Source organism: Erpetoichthys calabaricus, chromosome 17, assembly GCF_900747795.2.
Source record: "Erpetoichthys calabaricus chromosome 17, fErpCal1.3, whole genome shotgun sequence".
Taxonomy (NCBI): Eukaryota; Metazoa; Chordata; class Cladistia; order Polypteriformes; family Polypteridae; genus Erpetoichthys; species Erpetoichthys calabaricus.
In genome coordinates, this window is record NC_041410.2 from 90,304,866 (window position 1) to 90,327,483 (window position 22,618).

Here is a 22,618-nt window from a genome sequence, read left to right on the forward strand (position 1 = left end):
TACAAATCCCAGAAGAGGTTGCGGGCGGTCGCTCGCGTGCTGTAATTTGCCGCCAAGTTTAATTGTCAGTGCGGCAACGGAACGCCCACAACGTCTTGCGCGAGCCGTCCTCTGAGTTAAATAATCCGCCCACTACCTTAATCTTAGCCAATAGTGTAACCGGGCATTTGATGGGCGTTACGTGAAGCTGTGGCATGACGTGATTGACATCACAGGTATTGCCGGCTACAGTTACACCCTTTTGGCTGCACCTGCCCTTTGCAAATCGGGCTGTATTTGGCATCTCGACTCGTCAGTCTGTTTGTGTTAAACTACTGATGTAACTGAAAATGCTTCTTATCGTAAGATTAATACGTTAATGTGGTGTAACTGTAACTAGAAAAGCTCCTTGACTTTAAGAATCGGTGGTCGATTCTTGTTTTCGCTTCATGCTTCTCAGATTTCCTTCTTTTAAAGCTCTTTGCTCGTGATCTGCACTATGCTCACTGCTGCGACGGTCTCTTAAATCGCGACCCTTCCCAGCGCTGCATTTAGGCGGAGTGGTACCGACCGTGTCGCCAGCTCTGCTCCCACTGCCACAGGAGTGATGGACTACCGACACATCGCCAGCACCGTAGCTGAATGTCTGCTGAGCTACAGCCGGGACGAAAGCGGGTGGAAGGCGTGTAAGAAAACGGTAAGTTGAGGCAAAACCGGCGGCTCTGATTTACAGGAAATGACGATCTGGTTCAAAACCACCGGCACCTGGCGACGACACTTGGTATGCTGACATGTAGTCTACTCCTGAGCTTCACAGAACGCACACGTCTCTTTAGCCTCTTATTTAGACCAAGAAATTCCATTCCTGAATGGAATGTGAAGGGTATAATTTTTACTCATCTTTTGCTTTATTGGCAACACAATACCTTTAGGTGAAATCCAGAGATATTCCCATACTGTATAACAGTTTAAAAGAAGTTTATAGGAATTTTACTTTTTGAATGACATTGACAGATTTTGTCATATTATTTTTTACTTATTTAATCCAGACCAGAGTTGATTGGTACTGGAGCAAATCCCAGCAGGCTTAGGGCACAAGGCAGGAACAAACCCTGGACAGGGTGCCAGTCCATCACAGGGCAAACACTCACACACGCCAATTTAGCATTGCCAATTCACCTAACCAGCATGTCTTTGGACATTGGGAGGAAACTAATGCAGACACTTGGAGAACTCAGGATGTGAAGGTCTTCTTACCACAAGGCAGCAGCCATGAACAGTAGGGGGCACCGCTTCAACAACCACCAACGTGTAGCTTTTACCTGGCCATTCTTGTGCCGGTGCACTCATCACACATTAGCTATCAGGTGGTGAAGGGATGAGGGATAATTAGTCAATTAAAGACATAGGGTGAGTCCATCATTAAGGTTTTGACTAAAGTTTACAGCCCGGTGATTAGAAAGATGATTAGGGGGCCAGAATGGACAAGGTTATGGTGGGCAGTTTAGCTAGAACCTTAGCTTATGCTCTGCTCTTGTCAAAGGAGGCTCAGGGATCTTTTATGACACAGAGAGTCAACACCTCAGATTGATGTCTCATCTGAAGGACACACAGCACCACTTTTACATAACTGAGGCACTGGGATCCCCACGCGGTTCACCGAGAAAAGCGCGAGAGACATATGAGCGCCGACAAAACTGCGACGGACAAATGAGCGCCGACAAACTCGCTAACTTGTTTTCGACAAATGCGCGCCGACAAAATCGCCACGACAAAATCGCGAGAGAGGCCAGGAGAGTGGGATGCGTACGTGCGCATTATGTACACATTATGTGCTAGGTTATAATGCAGTCAGAAGAAATCAATTGAATAATACGTTATACTTAGTTAACTGACCCCATGGATATTATTAAGTCACAGAAAGGAAAACAACAACTTTTATATAAAGGATATCGATATCGACGCGACAAGGTAAATCAAGATGGATCGTCTTCGTGGAGGTGCGTTAAAAGAGAGTGTGCCAGCTGACTTAAGAAGAAGACAGACGGGACGTTACAAACAAGTAGTGAACACAAGCACGCTCCAGATACTGCAAAAAATGAAAGCGAAAAAATAAAGGCGACTATACGCGAACGAGCCAAAAATGGAGTAGAAAAACCTCATCAAATTATTGCGAACAGCACAGTAGGAGTCTCCCTGGAAGCAGCCAATCTTTTCGCGATTTTATCGGCGCGATTTTGACGCCGCGTTTTAATCGGTGCTATTTTGTCGGCGCTCATATATCTATCGCGCAAATGTCGGGTCACTCCCGGCGCAGACCACAGGGTAAGTGCCCCCTGCTTATATACAGTATACTGTATATATATATATATATATATATATATATGTATACACACATCAAGTGTTGGGGCACTCTTAGGAAAACACCGTATATGATGGAGCAAAATAATAAACACGATTTAACATAAGATTGGAGAGAAGATGGTGATGGGGCCAGTTATGAAGGCGGCGAGGTGGCATGCAAGTGAAAATTTCACTGCACCTGAATATAATGACAACCCTGTACACCTAATAACAAACGACTCCTTCTTCTGCCTTGACAGCTCATCGACTTGGTCTTTGTTTTTTAGAGTGAAGTATCCGTTTTTTGGAAACCATCCACTGAGTTTCCAGGAAACTTGTAAGTAGTGGAGAGCATTACCTGCTTTATTTGCCATCACTGACATCTATCTATCTATCTATCTATCTATCTATCTATCTATCTATCTATCTATCTATCTATCTATCTATCTATCTATCTATCTATCTATCTATCTATCTATCTATCTATCTATCTATCTATCTATCTATCTATCTATCTATCTATCTATCTATCTATCTATCTATCTATCTATCTATCTATCTACAATATGGCCTTAACATCAAATGTATTTTTCAAATTGTGCTGTCAGATAGTACCCTTTGTTAAATGTCTCCCAATTTCTTTTAGATACAAGGGTGACGGAGTCATTCCCGCCAGCCCAGAGGTTGTATGGGAGTGTTTGAAGCCAGTTCCAAATGGGCTAAGAGTGCAGTGGGACAGCAACATCAACCAGTTTGATCTGATTGAATCCATTGATGATGTAAGTTTGTGTTTGGCTCTCAATGTTGCTGGCCCCTTTTTCAGAGCACACTTTTACAGATTTTCTTTCTCCTCAGCTTCCCATTGCTACATCTCACTGAATATCAGATGCTGTCTTGTCTTCTGTCTTTTTCTATTTCCACAAGAGTTTTTTTTATCCTTTTAACAACAGTCACTGACTGTCAAAAAGTAAAAGTACCATGAAACTTTAAATGAATACTCAAAAATGATATTTCTGTGAAAACCTTTAAAACCTGTGGTTTACATGTTATGTACCCCATGTTACGTATGCCATGTAGTTTGTATTGATGGCTGAGGAAACTTTTTAACCTCATGTTTTCATACAGAATGGAGATGATAGAGAAACCGAGCTAACGCAGATAGATTTCCCCACAAGTAACCCAGTTATTTGACCATGGACAGTAAACCCTTAACCAGGTTGCACTTCAGGATTTCATAGTCTGTTGCACTCTGTTAGCCCACTCATGACACACATCCATCCAGCAGCCACAGTTAGAAATTGGTGTAAGTGTCCAAAAAAATGGATTTCCTGAGGCAAATGCTCAGGTGATCGCATTATTCCTTCTCCTGGTTGAAATAAGCGGAATCAATATTTCAGAAATCACTAAATCTGCATTGACGAGCTGAACGTACAGCTCAGTCTCAGGAGACACAAGTTCCAGGCTTGTTTTCAGATTCATAGGGCACAAGGCAAGAACAAACTCTGGGCAGAATGCCAGTCCATCACTGGGTAAACACACACACATGCCAATTTAGCATCTCCAGTTCACCTGACCTGCTTGTCTTTGGACTTTGGGAGGAAACTAATGCCGACACAGGGAGAACTAATGACGTAAACCCTGGTCTCCTTACCACCACTCCTTCTCCTGGTTGAAATAATCGGAGTCAGTATTTCAGAAATCACTAAATCTGCATTGATGAGCTGAACATACAGCACAATCTCGGGAGGCATAAGCTCCAGGCTTGTTTTCGGATTCGCGGCGGCCATCGATGATGTTATTATTTATTTATTTTTCTGCCACATTTCTTCTGGCATGGAGCATTTTGCCAAAGGAGAACTCCATCAGTGGACTCATGCATGTGAACGCGGGTTTTTAAAGAAACCAGGTCTCTTCTTTAATTGGGTTACTCATCCTGGTTTTGTGTGTGTGCGTGTAAACACGCTTGTGGTCATCCATGACGTAATCGTAGAATTTTGCCTCGCACGTGAGTGAAGCTGTAACACTAATGATCCCGTAAGTGGATAAACTGATTCTGAGAATGGATTTGTGGGTAGAAGGGTTATAAAACCACATCATGTGACTGTTGTGGATGCTAGGGGTCGCTGTTGCCCCTTTAAAACCAACAGACAGACGCACAGGACACACGGGTGAAAAGCACCAAGAAGATATTTATTCAATTTTTCTTCTTATACAGTGCCCTAAGCACCACAATCATCACTATTCTCTTCTCCTCCACACCTCCCAGCAAGCGTTGTCCACCTCTTCCCGACTCCGGCTCACCTGCTGGGTCTTCCTCAGTCCTTCATATAGTCCTTGACCCGTAAGTGCTTCTGTTCTTTCTCCCATGTTACTTGCCAGCACTTCCGGGTCAGATGGGGGACTTGAGTTTCTCATTATCCCGGAAGTACTTCTGGAGTCCCATCCTCATAGGGCTATGTAGGAAATAAGAGTCCCATGGTCTTCTCACAGCATCCCCTGGCGGCTCCCACGGTACCCAGCAGGGCTGCGATACTGAACTCCAAGGTCCATGATAAGCTGTAAGCTGTAGGGAAGCTGCCATCTAGTGCTTTGGGGGAGGCAGTGTCCAAACATAGCTGCCTTCCGCCATCTTTCCATCCTCGGGGCGTCCCGGCCTGGCTGAGCTGTCGGCCGTCCTTTACACCATGTTATTGATTTTAGTAACCTTCCATACAAGCGTATTTTCATTTTCGTTTACAAAGGAGGATATTTTTTTTGGAATTGGTGACGGTTGAACCTCCATTCAAAAGTGCAGGTTGTAAATGCCATTTTAACTTCGATTCAGCACCCTGTGTTCATTTTTGCCCTTTTCTCCTCTACTTTTGGACAGTATGTCTCAGTCTGTAGAACTGTTACTCCTTCAGCAGCCATGGGCTTAATCTCTCCAAGGGACTTTGTGGACGTCGTTTTAGTGAAGCAGTATGAAGATGGAACATTTTCTTCGAATGGTGAGTCACATTTGTATGGTCGCGACTAAAACGAGTCAAGAGAGGCTGGCTGGTTCATTTAGGGTTGAGACCGAAATTCACTTCTGTCCTTTCATGTGTTGATTCTTAGCTACCCATGTGGGTCATTCTGAGTGTCCACCTCAGCCGGGCTTTGTGAGAGGATTCAATCACCCCTGTGGCTGCTTCTGTGTCCCCATCCCTGGGTAAGTTGCACTCTCTGCACCACTAGGTCTACATTAGGAATGCTGAAGAGTGTTTGTGACTCCAAAAATATATACACCCCCTTCACTTTGTAGTATGTTACTGGATGGGATTAGTTTATAAAGAAAGGCACACATTTAACTGGCCGTTTTAATGGCATAGTTTCGAGATTATTTTTATGAAGGGAAACAAATTCAATCACTAATATCTAGGCTCATCGGTAATATTAGGTTAAAAGTAGAACCCCCGTGGTTTCTTGGTCTGTGTTCTGAGCCCAAACAAAATATAATGTCTCATCAAGAAAGAGAAAAGTCAATCTGTGCTGCGAACTAGCAATTCAGCGACCTCTCAGACCCAGCGTCTCTGTAAGGGATAACTTAGCCAATCCTTGGTTGTTGCTGTGTTAATCTTTAACTGCTGTGCCCCTCCATCCACTACGGAAAAACAAGAAAAGGAGCCATGATGTATACCACAGGACTCTCACACACCTCCCACTGAAAATAAGATTGCTTGACAGCTTTCTTGTAAGGTGAGATGCACAAGATTTTTAAAAAAATGTGATGGCCATGCTGCATTTTGGCACTTTCAGGAAAGTTTCTGGAAATGTTTTGAGCCAGTTGTCAGGTTTTATTTACATCGATGATGTCGGTAGCCATATCATCGCGATATCAATGCCCAGTCACCTCAGCCCTAGGGACCATGTGGTCATGCAGCAGGAGGGGTGGTGGACCGTCCCCGTAGTATAAATGAAGAAACTGCTGTGAGAATGGAATTACGATTTTGAATTTTGTCAGGATTTTCAGATATTTGAGATACTCTAAAAGAAGTAGTGAGGATTTGATGTTGGATTATATTAGAGTAGATTACATTAGATTAAATTAGGGGCGGCACGGTGGCGCAGTGGTAGCGGTGCTGTCTCATAGTTAGGAGACCTGGGTTCGCTTCCCGGGTCTTCCCTGCGTGGAGTTTGCATGTTCTCCCCGTGTCTGCGTGGGTTTCCTCCGGGCGCTCCAGTTTCCTCCCACAGTCCAAAGACATGCAGGTTAGGTGGTTAGGTGATTCTAAATTGGCCCTAGTGTGTGCTTGGTGTGTGGGTGTGTTTGTGTGTGTCCTGTGGTGGGTTGGCACCCTGCCCGGGATTGGTTCCTGCCTTGTGCCCTGTGTTGGCTGGGATTGGCTCCAGCAGACCCCCGTGACCCTGTGTTCGGATTCAGTGGGTTGGAAAATGGATGGATGGATGGATATTACATTAGATTAGATGAGATTGCATTAGATTAAATTGCATTAGATTAGGTTAGAGTAGATTACATTAGCGTAGATTAAATTAGATTAGATTACACTAGATTAGAGTAGATTGGATTGCATTATATTAGATTAGATTGGAGTAGATTCCATTAGATTAGATTGCATTAGATTACATTAGGTTACAGTACAATAGATTAGGTTAGAGTAGATTAAATTAGATTACACTAGATTACGTTAGATTAGATTGGAGTAGATTAGATTAGACTAGATTACATTAGATTAGAAAAAACTTTATTAATCCCATTTGGAATTTCAAATGCATAAGGCATCAGAAACATAACAAACAGGATGCAGACATACAGAACTAGTCAGATCTAATCAAAACAATCTGAGGTCAAAGCCAAAAAAACCAACCAATCAGATCACCTAACATGAAACTGTTCACCAGACTCGTAAACCTCAACACAGAAGTTAAGTTTGATGTCCCAGCAGACAAGAATCGCTCGTGATTAGAGGTTTAGTATCCATCAGCCTCCGTTACGGAAGCAGCCCCTGTGTAGGTCTAAATACAGTCATGTTGAAGACGTCATGCATGTCGTGCTTCCTGGAGAATACTGGGAAGGATGGCCAAGGAAATGCATAAGTCATATTATCCTCCATAACAATGGCTCTCAGAGAAAATAAAAGATGGCATTGCATTGTAAATTTTTTAATATCACTCTTCAACAAAGTGGCAATGGTAAAAAATCAAAATAATAAATAATAACAACTAAAAGAATAACAAAGTTCTTCAAAGTAAAAGTAGCAAAATGCTGTTTAATCCTGAAGATGTCTGTCTTTACTGTAGACAGGTGTTGCTTTGTCTAAAACGCTTGATCATTTTTATGATTTTGTTGTTCTTGCCGTTTCCTCCCCCAGGGAACCAAGCAAGACGCAGCTCCTAAGTTTTTTCCAAACTGATCTGGGAGGCTTCCTTCCACAATCTATAGTGGATTCCTTCTTTCCTTCCAGCATGACGGAATTTTATAAAAACCTGAAGAAGGCAGCGAAATCTTATCAAGAAGGTTAGTTCTCGTTACTCGTTATCTCTTATTTGGGGTGGGGTGATTTAGGGCACACTAAAGAAACTCTTACTGTAATACACGTTTGTGTCAATTTTAAATTTTCAGTCAGAGCAGTGAGCATTCCTTAAGAATTTTGACCCATTTTGTCTTAATAGCATTATGTACTTCCTCAGCCATGAGCCTCCTATTTCACCTCATCCCAGTGGTCTGATGGCAGCCATTAAGGGATGGTCACCGATGACAGGATTCTCGCCAACTTCTACAGTCATGGCCAAAAGTTTAGAGAATGCCCCAACTGTTGGTTTTCACCAAGTTTGCTGCTTCAGTGTTTTTAGATCTTATTGTCAGATGTTTCTATGGTACACTGAAGTAGAATTACAAGCAGTTCATAAGTTTCAAAGGCTTTTATTGACAATGACATTCAGTTTACACAAAGAGTCCATATTTGCAGTGTTGGCCCTTCTTTCTTTTTCAAGACCTCTGCAATTCGCCCTGGCAGGCTGGCAATCAACTTCTGGGCCAAATCCTGACTGATGGCAGGCCATTCTTGCATCATCAATGCTTGGAGTTTGTCAAAATTGGGGAATTTTGCCTCTTGAAGATGGACCACAAGTTCTCAAAGGGATTAAGGCCTGGGGCATTGATTCTCAAACTCGGTTCTGGGGACCCCCCGTGGCTGCAGGTTTATGTTCTAACCAACTTCCGTTTTTCATTGGTCTCTTAGCCTAATTAGGTGAGTCATTATTTCCCAGTTTCCGTGTTTTGGAGTCAATGTAGAAATTACAACCTAAGTTTGGTAGATTTTTATTAAAATGGAATAAGCAGTTATATGGGGAATATGCAGTTTTTTTAAGTCTTTAACAGTATTTTCAACCTAATTTTTATTCTGCATTTCCAGGTGTTCTGGTTATTTTAATTGATTATTTATTAAATTAGCGGGTCTGACTCTGAAGTTGTTGCTGCTTTCATCATCCTGGGTGTCTACTATGCTGGATGTTAATTGTCACCATTAGGGTGAAATGAAGGGAGCAAACTACACAGGAAAAGAATGGGAAAACGACAAAAGAGAGTTAAGCATTTATAGCTTTAGAAAAAAAATTAGAAATATTTATAAATCTATATATATAGAATCATATGAAAAAATTTGTGAGCCCCTCTCAGCCTGCAGAATAATTGACTCTCCTTTCAACCAGAAAGATAACAGTGGTATGTCTTTCATTTCCTAGGAACATCTGAATACTGCGGTGTTTTCTGAACAAAGATTTTTAGTGACGCAGTATTTAGTTGTATGAAATTAAATCAAATGTGAAAAACTGGCTGTGCACAAATGTGGGTCCCCTTGTCATTGTGCTGATTTGAATGCCTGTCACTGCTCAATGCTGATTACTTACAACACCAAATTGGTTGATGAGCTCATCAAGCCTTGAACTTCATAGACCGGTGTGTCCAATCATGAGATATAAAGGTATTTAAGGTGGTCAATTACTCTCCTCAGAAGAGTGACAGCATGGGATCCTCAAAGCAACTCTCCAAAGATCTGAAAACAAAGATTGTTGAGTCTCCTGGTTTAGGAGAAGGCTACAAAAAACCATCTCAGAGGTTTAAACTGTCAGTTTCAACTGTAAGGAATGGAATCAGGAAATGGAAGGCCACAGGCACAGTTGCTGTTAAACCCAGCAGGTCTGGCAGGCCAAGACAAATACAGGAGCGGCATATGAGCAGGACTGTGAGAATGGTGACAGACAACCCACAGATCACCTCCAAAGACCTGCAAGAACATCTGGCTGCAGATGGTGTATCTGTACATCGTTCTACAATTCAGTGCAATTTGTACAAAGAACATCTGTATGGCAGGGTGATGAGAAAGAAGCCCTTTCTGCACTCACGCCACAAACAGAGTCGCTTGGTGTATGCCAATGCTCATTTAGACAAGCCAGATTAATTTTGGAACAAAGTGCTTTGGACTGATGAGACAAAAATTGAGTTATTTGGTCAAAACAAAAAGTGCTTTGCATGGCAGAAGAACACCGCATTCCAAGAAAAACACCTGCTACCTACTGTCACATTTGGTGGAGGTTCCATCATGCTGTGGGGCTGTGTGGCTAGTTCAGGGACTGAGGCCCTTGTTAAAGTCGAGGGTCGAATGAATTCAACCCAGTATCAACAAATTCTTCAGGATAATGTTCAAGCATCAGTCACAAAGTTGAAGTTACACAGGAGTTGGATATTCCAACAAGACAATGACCCAAAACACAGTTGGAAATCTACAAAGGCATTCATGCAGAGGGAGAAGTAGAATGTTCTGGAATGGCCATCACAGTCCCCTGACTTGAATATCATCGAAAATCTATGGGATGATTTGAAGCAGGCTGTCCATCAAATTGAACTGAACTGGAGAGATTTTGTATGGAAGAATGGACAGAAATACCTCCATCCAGAATCAGACACTCATCAAAGACTATAGGAGGCGTCTAGAAGCTCAAAGGAGCAAAAGGAGGCTCAACTAAGTATTGATGTCATATCTCTGTTGTGGTGCCCAGATTTATGCACCTGTCTAATTTGGTTATGATGCATATTTTCTGTTATTCCAATAAACTTAATGTCACTGCTGAAATCCTACTGTTTTCATAAGGCATATCAGATATTAAAAGGAAGTTGCTACTTTGAAAGCTCAGCCAATGATCAACAAAAATCCTAAGAATTAACAGGGGTTCCCAAACCTTTTCATACGACTGTATATAAAAGCCAAATACCACTGACTCACTCATCATGAAATCTCCCGAAGTGTGAGGACTTGGGACTTGAAATTTGGAATTTAGGTTACCCTTGGCCCATAGGTGCTCGCTAAGAAACGGTTTTAAAAATTTCGTTGTCCAAGCGCAAAATTTCTTATTTTTTTAGACCCCTTTGTATGTCTGTGCGCTTTTCACGAGAGAACTACTTAACGGAGTTAGATCTTTTTTTTTCAAGAATTTGCTTGAACATTGTGTTGATTTTGCTACTTTCTCATGGCGCTAAGTATCATAGTTCGCTTGTGGTATGAATTTATTAGCGCAAATCTGAGAGAGACTCATCGGGCTGCGGGGCCCTCCTCACTCACATGCCAGCCTCTGGGCGTAACCTTAACTCTGCTTAGTTAGCGAACGAGAGAGAACTACTTAACGGATTTAGATCTTTTTTTTTCTAGAATTTGCTTGAACATTCAAGCAAATTGAGAGAAGTCGCAAAATCAACTGGAATGTTCAAGCAAATTGAGAGAAGTTGCAAAATCAACTGGAACATTCCAGAATCATAGTTCGCTTGCAGTGGCAATATTTTTGTGCTTATCCAAGACAGAGGCTGCAGGCCAAGGGGATGGGGAATAGTGACGTCAGGAGTAGAGAGCTGGACCGGACCCTCCTCACTACTACAAGCTGCATGGGACGGCTAGTGCCTTATAAATATAAAAAACATGCTGTTGTGTTTTTCTGAGTGCAGAATAAGAGAAGAGTAAAAAAGACCAGCTCTCTAAATGAGATCAGCTGTTATCGATTATTAACACCGATTGAGAATCTGATTGGAACAAAAACCTGCAGCCACGGGGGGTCCCCAGTTTGGGAAGCACTAGTCTATCCAGCAGGGGGGCGCTAGCTCCCTGGTTGGAATAAGTTCTTTTGTAATTGTGGTGTGTTACATAACCCGAAACTATATATATACTAGGGGGCTTTGCCCCCTGCTCACTTTGCTCACCAACCCCCGTGTTTGGTTTTCCGGAATCACACTTTTAAGATTTTTTTCTCTTTGAATTGTTGCTATTTCATTGGTTTCACTTTTATTTCAGAACTTCTGTAAAAACAATATTTGTAATCTTGCGAGTCCCAATATGCTGAATCTTTTTAATGAGGTCAGGATAGGTTTCTCTGTTTGGAATTTCAGCATAGACAAAACGATCGACATCATCAGCATTTAATAATTTTTTTTACAAAGTAACAAAGTAAGTCGAGTTCTGCACTGGACTCCTGTCTGTAAAGTCGTGTTATTTTCCTCTCACAGTTCCAAAAGTACATGGGGTTACCAAGGTGATACCCCAGCTTTTGTCTAGGTTTTTGTACAAGGGCTAGACAGAACGTTTTTGACTCCTGGGGTAAATGTAGCTTTTTAAATAAGCAGACAGATAAATATACTGTATATACATTAACAAAGTAACCAATAAATATGTGCGGTAAACTCCGTTTTTGAAATTCTCAAGATTCTTTATTTGTCACATGCATAGTTATACAGGACAACACGCAGTGAAATGCATCCTGATCCGCTTATCAGAAACTGTGCAAAGTTAGAAGAATATCAGTTAGATTAACAAAAAGTCATAGATTGAAAGATAACAGTATAGTAGAACATCATAAATAAGTACAATTATGTGAATAAAGTAGAATTAAGTGTTAAGGTGTAATAGTGTAGTAATTATTGTGCAAAACCAAAGTTAGACTGGTGCATAGTTACAGGTAAATGATGCAGTTTGTTTGTTTGTGCTACTGCGATCTTTGCTTTCTTTTTTTATATTTTCTAATTTTCTTACTTTCATATCCTTTAACTTTCTCCACATGTGTATAGCGCCAACGTTTTGTTTTTTTTGAGCCTTTCTAATTTCCCTGGTTTTATTATCTCTAACCTGCTCTGCATGTGTTTAGCGCCAACGTCTGTAAACGTCTTTATGAAGTTCTACTTTGTCTTTTACTGTAATTCTGAGCCAGATTGAACGTGCTTTTTTTTCCAATTCCACTTGTTCCGGGCTGATAATTACTTATTTTCTGAATTTGCACCTCGATTATTCTTTTTTGCTTTTTTTCTGTCCAACGCATTTGAGTCTGTTTTCTCCGCGCTGCTTTCTTCTTCGCTTAGATGTCAACATTTAATTTATAATGTACTGTCCTTATACACTTTATATGCGCTGAGAGCCCTGGATCTGTGTGTGCTCAAATCCTTCACAAGACTGAATGTTTTGCTGCCTATTGTCCTATTTGATAGATTGTAAGTAGGGCATGTCTTTGGTCTCGCGGGTCTTTAAAATGTCTTACGAGAAGATCACGTATCGTAGACTTGCTTTTTGCTTTCCAGGACAGGATTTCTTTTTATAATAGATGGATAATATAAAAAGTTGATACCCCTCCCTTAGTAATATGGTGGTAAGAAATCACATAGGAGAAATAACTTTCTTTAATGACGGTTTATGTGGCATAACAGACGAGGAAGCCATGACAAGACTTTTCGAGTAATGTGTATAGAGTCTGCCATTTTCGTTGCTGAGTTCGAAGGATTTTCTGGATCGGATGACGGGTGCCGGGCAATGTTCCAAGGCTTTATACTCTTTCTCCATGTGCAGGCCCCCCATTTAGGTAATCATGCCATTCCAAACAAGGAAAAGACGATCCAAGGTCATGCTGACTCTGACATACAGAAATAGTGTGGATAATGGATCGGGACACACAACTACTCAGGGCAGACTTCATCAAACAAGGATACACTCCCAAATCAACAGACCTACAAATCAGGAGAGCTACGGCTATGTTCAGAGAAAACCTGGAATGTAAAGGTGTAGAAACCAAGAACCGGGTCCCACTAGTTTGTGGTGAGTGGCTGGGGGCCTACGCCTCCTCCAGACCACTAGGGGGCGACCACCCTGGTGGCTTTGGGGACCATGGGAACAGAGCTTAGAAGCTCAACCCTATAGGGGCCCGTGGTCACTGCCAGGGGGTGCCCCAATGCCTCAGGAGCCCTGGCCCACAGCACTTCTGCCACACCCGGAAGTGCTGGGGGGAAGAAGACCAGGGACACCTGGAGTGCTTCACAGCCGGTACTTCTGCCACACTGGGGAGTGCCGGCGGAAGCTAATCAGGAGGCACCTGGAGCACGTCCGGCTGAGCTTAAAAGGGGCCACCTCCCTCCATTCGATGGCTGGAGTTGGGAGGAGAGGAGTGGAGGCGGACCAGGGAAAGAGAGGCATTGTGCGGCCTGGACTTTGGGGGAGTTTTGGGGTTGTGTGTGGCACTTTATTCTGTATATATTGTAAATAAACATGTGCCTGGGTGAACTAGTGATGTCTGCCTGTCTGTGTCCTGGCCAGTGTCCACAAGTTGTCACTTATCATCCAAATCTTGAAACACTTCATAAAATTATGAAAGAGCTTCAACCCATGGTACAGAAAGACAATTAACTGAAGGATATATTCCCAGAACCTCCCCTCCTTGCATACAGACAACCACCAAACCTCAAACTCTATGTGTGGCTCGGCAGCAAGTGGCACATCTCCCTGCCTACAGAAGCGGTGTGGCACCTGTGCACATATCTACACGACAGATCAGGTAGTTATAGCACATTGCCAGCAGGAGCATAAAATAAAGGACAGTAAAACACAGAAATAGTACAGTGCCCATTTTGTAGTTGTCCCTTTCTTGTCTTCTAATGCTTGCCTAGCAGTTCAAAATGACGAGCCCCTATCTGCTAAATCTGGCCTTGTGTTAGCTGTACATGTGAGTGGATTTATAAAATATTTTCTGTACAGAGTGCAGTGCCATATTAAACATATAGATAGATAGATAGATAGATAGATAGATAGATAGATAGATAGATAGATAGATAGATAGATAGATAGATAGATAGATAGATAGATAGATAGATAGATAGATACTTTATTAATCCCAAGGGGAAATTCACATACTCCAGCAGAAGCATACTGATAAAGAAAATATTAAATTAAAGAGTGATAACAATGCAGGTATACAGACAGACAATAACTTTGTATAATTTTAACGTTTACCCCCCCCCCCCCCCCCCCCCCGGGTGGAACTGAAGAGTCACATAGTGTCGGGGAGGAACGATCTCCTCAGTCTGTCAGTGGAGCAGGACGGTGACAGCAGTCTGTCGCTGAAGCTGCTCCTCTTCTGGAGATGATCCTGTTCAGTGGATGCAGTGGATTCTCCATGATTGACAGGAGTCTGCTCAGCACCCGTCGCTCTGCCACGGATGTCAACCTGTCCAGCTCCGTGCCTACAATAGAGCCTGCCTTCCTCACCAGTTTGTCCAGGTGTGAGGCGTCCCTCTTCTTTATGCTGCCTCCCCAGCACACCACTGCGTAGAAGAGAGCGCTCGCCACAACTGTCTGATAGAACATCTGCAGCATCTTATTACAGATGTTGAAGGACGCCAGCCTTCTAAGGAAGTATAGTCGGCTCTGTCCTTTCTTACACAGAGCATCAGTATTGGCAGTCCAGTCCAATTTATCATATTTATCATATCTTATTACAACTGGTCTGGGGAGTTTGCTGGCCATGGACCCCAGAATTTCGATGTTTTGTTCCCTGAGCCACTGAGTTATCACTTGTGCCTTATGGCCCGGTGCACCATCATGTTGGTTACCAAACTGTTCTTGGGTGGTTTGGAGAAGTTGCTCTTGGAGGATGTTTAGGTCCCATTCTTTATTCAGGGCTCGGGATCGGGATGGCACCACCAGGGCAGAGCTCACTCAGGAATGGCAGCAGGTAGAGGGAGACTTTTGAAGTCTCTTTTTGAAGACTTTTGGAGGGATGGCCTGGTGGGTGGGTGTCAAGAAAGGCAGCAAAGAAGCCAAGAAAAACATCAGGGACAGACTGATATGCTGGGATTGGACTGCTGGGGTTAAAGTCATTTTCTCTGATGAATCCCCTTTCCGATTGTTTGAGAAGAAAAGGTGAGCGGCGCTACCATCAGCCCTGTGTCACGTCAACAGTAAAGCATCCTGAGACCAGTCATGTGACGTGGGATTGCTTCTCAGCCAAGGCAGTGCAGGGCTCACTCACAGAACACAGCCATGAATAAAGAATATGCCTGCAAAGGCATAGTGGAGAGCGTTCTTACTAACTTAAATCACTGTCTGGTATGGCAGCTAATCGCAATGGTTAGGACAGCACAATTCATACAGGAAACTAGCGCTGCTTCACGTCTAAGTAATCAGCGTAGACCTCAGTGTTAGCGTTTGCATGGCAGAGTGTCCATCTGGTTGCTGTGTCTCTGTTATGTATAATGTAATGTTAATGTAAAATGTCTCTGTTATTTGGTACAGGGATCATAAAAGCAGTGCTAATATCTGTGATGCACCATCTGTTGGAAAAGCAGAGACATAGCAATGTGATAGACACACCACCACTTGTACTTTTATTAGGGTGGACGCTCCCATCCCTACAGGATATTTGTGGCAAGATATATACGGGTGAAGAAATTGTCGTCCCATCATCTCAGATCTCAGACACTTCAGTAACAAAACTGTTTGCCGCCCCACACCCCCCCCCCCATCCATCAGCAGTGTTTGATGCCAAACCAGCAGACCCTCAAACAGCCCCAGCACTCTGAGCATTGAACCGCTAACTGTCATATGCTCACGTGTTTGACCTGTGACCGAGACTCCATTGTGGGCGCCATTCACTTTGTTGCCATACTTTCAAATGATTATGTTTGTCAAACCCTCCCAAGCAGAAAACGAAAATGTGCACGTTATCTGAAGGTGTCTCTCTTTTTTTTTTTTCTTTTTTTTTTTACAGGGTCCCAGTGAGATGAAGAGTTAACGAAAGAAGAGGACGAAAAGCAAAATGAAAGGAGTGCGCCATAAAGAAGGCACAAGTCTAGCACTTTCATTTTTATTGATCTTGAGGTTGTCACACCAAACAACAGTCGGGCAGCGTCGTTCTCTCACCGTTCTCTTGTTAAGTACCGTTCCATCAGCAGCTCAAATCACGTTGCCCACTTCTCCTAATCTGACGCATTCCTAATGTTTTAGTCCTAAAACTGAATGGCGTTCTGTGTAAGGGATGCTCAGTAGTGCCCACAGGGATGGGCACTTCCCACTCAAAGCTGCTCCTGAAGCCCGGCTTCCATCCATCCATCCATCCTTCCATTTTCCAAACCCACTTCTCCAGAGTAGGGTCACATGACAGCTGGAGCCCAGTTTCCAATTGAAGAAACCTGGCATGGCATCCAGATGTAGCACCACTATAGGCCCGAGTAGGCCCATGCCCACCCATGGATCTAACTGGCTAAATTTAATCTTTTAATATGCCCTGTCTCAATCAAAAAATCAATTATCTGTAAGCCCATCCATCCATCCATTATCAATCCTGCTATATAATAACTACAGGGTAACGGGGGTCTGCTGGAGCCAATCCCAGCCAACACAGGGCGCAAGGCAGGAAACAAACCTGAGCAGGGCGCCAGCCCACCACAGGGTGCACACACACACACACCCACACACCAAGCACACACTAGTGACAATTCAGAATCGCCAATGCACCTAACCTGCATGTCTTTGGACTGTGGGAGGAAACCAGAGTACCCGGAGGAAACCCACGCAGACACGGGGAGAACATAATAATAATAATTCTTTGCATTTATATAGCGCTTTTCTCTCTACTCAAAGCGCTTAGCAATTGCAGGTTAAGGGCCTCACACAAGGGCCCAACAGAGCAGAGTCCCTATTGGCATTTACGGGATTCGAACCGCCAACCTTCCAATTGCCAGTGCAGATCCCTAACCTCAGAGCCACACCACCCGGGTCTCCTAACTGCGAGGCAGCAGCACTACCCACTGCACCACCATGCCGCCCAACTGTAAACCTACACAGCAAAATGTCCAGTGTTACTTTTTAAGAGATAAATTAACTGTTGCAGTCATAAAAGTATTTGGAAAGCACGTATGTGGATGACGATTTTGCGGTACTTGACTACCTAACAAGTTTTCGAAAATAAGGTCAGCTATAAATTTTACCAATCACAGCCACTTGAAAACATGCAACGCTAACCAGAGGCTACTTTACTGAGTTTACTGTTTCGAGGGAAATGTGAACAAGGTAAGCATAAAGAATGAGTCGATAAACGACGCTTTTAAGTTTACTGTCAAAAGACAATGAACAGAACTGCAAAACATTGCAGAGTGTGATGCCAACATTGAACACTTCGGTGCTGCCGCAATGGCAACTGTAAACCACGCCACATGCATCTAGCGGTACGCCCGTTTACCCAGTCCATCCATTATGGTGATCTGGCCGGGTAGGACTTCATCCTTTATCCCGGCCAGAATGCCCATCTCTCCTACCTGGCACCTACACGTACCACTGGCCGTTAAAAAGTGGTCTCTCTGTGCCATTCCATCTACCTCATGCCTTCATCTCTCTCTCTGTCTCTATGCATATTTTATGTGTGTGTACGTCTGTTGTTTTTATTTTTTTGGTTGTGTCATGTTAACAGTGTGTGTGTCTTTACATTTTATATATATATATATATATATATATATATATATATATATATGCACTACCAGTTTTTCCATTTTTCTTCAAATGTAATCAGTTGAAATGCAATGAATGACCTAAAATGGTGAAAAGATAAGCAGTAAAATGCTAGAGGTTTATATTTAAAAGTTTAGGTTAGCAAAAACTGAAACAAAAGGAAATTTCAGAACATTACAAATGGGCCTTTGACAGGGAACAACTACTAGGTGACAAACCTCCAGATGTTCGGCAGCAATTCAAGGAAATGAAGCCAAACAATTTGCACGGGTGTCCCAACCTCTGTTGATTCCTTAAAAACTTTCTCTCTGCCTGTGAAGAGGAGACTTTCCTCCAGTCTGTGGTGGTCCACGGTCGCTACTTCAAGACCCTGTTGTGTCCTTTAAGGAATGGCTCTCTTCCTGCCGCTCGTCCTGTCAGACCCGCAGGACAAAGTCTCCTCTCCACGGTACACACTGACACTTTGCTGTTGTCGACCTGCACTGTTGTGCTGTGAGGCGCCTGTGATCACGCCCACTCAAAAAACTCATCTTCTGATTGGCTGGTGACGTTGGCTCTGCCAGATCTCCTCCTATCAGAGTTTCTTTCAGTTTCCAGTTGCCTTTGGATTGTGTAGGACACAACTGGACTCACCGACACTTTGATTTTTATTGCAGTTTCTCTAAATGAAATGCCTACACTTCTAAGGGTAATAACGCTCTGTCTCATGTCACTTGTTAATTGCTGTTGTCTTGCCGTTGTCACTGGAATATTGTCCAAGTAGGACTTCTGAGGGTGTAGTGACACTCACGGCTCCAAGACACACATAGAGGTTTTTTAAGGAATCCACCGAAGTCGGGACACCCATGCAAATTGTTTGGCTTCATTTCCTTGAATTGCTGCACAACATCTGGAGGTTTGTCACCTAGTAGTTGTTCCCTGATGAAGGCCCATTTGTAATATTCTGAAATTTCCTTTTTTTTCCAGTTTTTGATAACCTAAACTTTAAATTTATACCTCTGGCAGTTGACTGCTTACCTTTTCATCATTGAAAAAGTAGCCTGGTCTTAGTGTCAACATCATCAAGAGTTTTATTGGTAACAAAAGAATAACAATTGTTATATTACACCTGAAAGGTAATTTTGTTATTTTATTACTGTTATAGAATGTTATTAAAGATTATTAATGACCACTTCAAAGACTCTGCTGAAAATGGTCTCCACCGACAGGGATGTAAAGCCCTGTGTGCCGTATCATGTTCTTCCAATTGTTCTGAAATGTCGCCGACAGTCTCTGAGGTACGGAGGTAACGGTTTCTTGGTTTCACAGCATTACTCACAGAGCCAACTGCATTGGGCCTTTCGAGACGATCCACCAAAAGTTAAAAAATACAGTATAACTTCTATTTATTTAGAAAACATAAGAAGTATCAATAACTCCTTATCCTTATCGTGGTTTTTATTTGCATTTCGTTTTAGAACTATAGGTTTGCTTGCTTTCCTACAAAGTCATTAATCTGAGCTGCTGTGCATATTATACAAGTCCTGTCGGCCTTTTTTGCGTGTAATTTTATGTGTCACCAGTAGGTGGCAGCAGAGTTTGCGTTACACAGTATTGACAGAGTCACGCAGTTTATTTCATCGTCTCCCTTTTTATTCACATTTTATTAATTTTCCTAAACATTATTTTTGCAGGTTATTAGTCATATTTATTTACATGATTTCTTTATTAAGGTTTTTATTCACCCACTAATTGTATCGTTTATTTGAAGCAACCGTCCCATCGCTGACAGCTCGCCTCACCTCATGCGCTGGGATGTGACCGCATTTGATGGTCAGCTCGGTCTTCGATCAGTAAAAGAGCTGACATGGCAGAATAAGCACATCTCGAAGTTGTACTCGGCCTGTGATTGTAGCTTCTGTGACGATGGACTCCACCGTAGCGCAGTAAGCCTCATCTGCGACTCGGTGAAGCCTCATTTTACTTAACACAAACGTTATTTGATCAAGTTTATACCAGGGTATTGGCGCGGTGTCTAAACAGCTCACAAAGAATGCGTCCCCGCTGATGCACGGTTTGCAGTTGATGATTTTGTAAAAGTGACTGCCATGATGGGCCAAAAGGAAAACGTGTATTAATAGAAAATCGAATAAAAATGATGGACAATCACTGCTCTGGGTGTAAAACCTTCACAACATAATTGATAATAATGTACCGTCGACATGATCGATTGCTTAGTAACCAATAAATATCTCCCTTTCATTAACAAAATGTAAACCGATCAGACAAGCCACACAGCAGCGCTGCATTTACATTAGAATCGATACTGAAAAGCTTCTGGCTCTTTTGTTGCCGTTTTCACAATTTCCATAAAGTAAAGCAATGGATAGAGGAATGTAAAAAACGGCAGCAAAGAAAGAAGAGCAACTGCATTGAACTTGACTTACTGCTTTTGAGTGGCATTATTAAGTCTGCTTTAACTTTAAAATAGTCGTACTGATTTTAATATAGATGATGAATGGAACTGTATTACATAGATAGTGAAAAGCACGATATTAGATAGACAGGTAGATAGTGAAAGGCACTATATAATTAATAGATAGATAGATAGTGAAAGGCACTATATAATTAATAGATGTTGATAGATAGATAGATAGATAGATAGATAGATAGATAGATAGATAGATAGATAGATAGATAGATAGTGAAAGGCACTATATAATTAATAAATAGATAGATAGTGAAAGGCACTATATAATTAATAGATGTTGATAGATAGTGAAAGGCACTATATAATTAATAAATAGATAGTGAAAGGCACTATATAATTAATAGATGTTGAGAGGCACTGAGATAGGATAGATGGTGTAGTAGGCAAGATAAGAAATTTAAATAGATTAACAAGAAAGGCATTATATTAGATACTAGCAAAATACCCGCGCTTCGCAGCGGAGAAGTAGTGTGTTAAAGAGGTTATGAAAAAGAAAAGGAAACATTTTAAAAATAACATAACATGATTGTCAATGTAATTGTGTTGTCATTGTTATGAGTTTTGCTGTCATATATATATATACATACACATACACACATAAACATATATATACATATACATATATACATATCTACATATACACATATCTACATATACACACACACACACATATATATATATAATATATATATATATATATATATATATATATATATATATATATATACAGATACACATACACATATATATACATATATATATATACACATATCAATATATATATACACATACATATACACACATACACATATACATATACACATACATACATACACATACATATATATATATATACACACACACAGACACATATATATACATATATATATATTTACATATCTACATATATATACACATATATATACATATCTACATATATATATATAGACATACATATATACATACATATTGACATATATACATATATATATTTACATATCTACATATATATACACACATATATATACATATCTACATATATATATATATATATATATATATATATATATATAGACATACATATATACATACAAATTGACATATATATATATATATATATATATATATATATATATATATATATATATATATATATATATATATATAGCAAAATACCCGCGCTTCGCATCGGAGAAGTAGTGTGTTAAAGAGGTGTGGAAACAAAAAAAGATGTAATTGAACAAAATGTATGTGTGTATAGAAAATAGGACAGAGTGATGAAACTTGTTTGTGTTTTGCGTACGTGACAAGAAGCATGTATACTTTCTGGAAGTTTCTTTTGATGATGTGTGTGACAAGAAAATATACCTTTAGGGTAATGACTTTACAAATTGGAAAAGTACAATGAGTCAGGATGCTATTTTTTTGCTTACGTGGTCAACGATCAGGAGATTAGAAAGGTATAAAAGAACAAGGACATCTGCGCTCGAGGCAGATGAAGCGCGGTGTCCTGGGACTGTGTTTCTCTGACATTTTACCCTTGCTTGGTATGTATTAATAAAAGGTTTTGACTAATTTTAATTTTCTTCTCTGTCTTCAGTCACAAATATCGTCCACAGTTTTGGCGCCCAAACGTGGGGCAAGAGACGGCTGGTCGACTCCTCCGGCAAGACCATTTCAGTGATCCGTCTTACCAGCGGACTGCCGTCAACTTCAGCTCCGGCAGCAGAGCATGCAGCTCCGGCAAAAGTTAGGACTGCCTTGTCCTGAAACAGTTCTTGCGTGAGGAGCCCCTGGTCTCCTCTTTGCTACATCCACGGTGACTGAACGGATTTCCAGACAGAGCTTGCACATTTCCAGGCTGGGGTAAGCACCGGGGGATTTCCGAATATTTTTTATTTTCTAAATAACGGGAGGGCGAGTTTCCTGTTGACCGTCTAGTCATACTCATATCTCAACGGGTTGCTTAAGGTGATGGAGACTTGAACCGAATCGGACACGAAGTCACCTGAGCTGGAACCCGGGGATGTGAGCGGACAGGCTA

General features: G+C 41.7%; 1 protein-coding gene across 1 annotated transcript; it reads left to right on the forward strand.

Moving 5' to 3' along the window:
* Positions 1-278: 278 nt before the first annotated feature.
* Positions 279-16,936, forward strand: stard5 (StAR-related lipid transfer (START) domain containing 5). Its single transcript, XM_028822518.2, has 7 exons — positions 279-676; positions 2,610-2,659; positions 2,969-3,101; positions 5,192-5,309; positions 5,419-5,512; positions 7,674-7,819; positions 16,369-16,936. The coding sequence occupies exons 1-7, from the start codon at positions 587-589 to the stop codon at positions 16,377-16,379; spliced, it is 642 nt and encodes a 213-aa protein (XP_028678351.1). The 5' UTR covers positions 279-586; the 3' UTR covers positions 16,380-16,936.
* Positions 16,937-22,618: the final 5,682 nt, after the last annotated feature.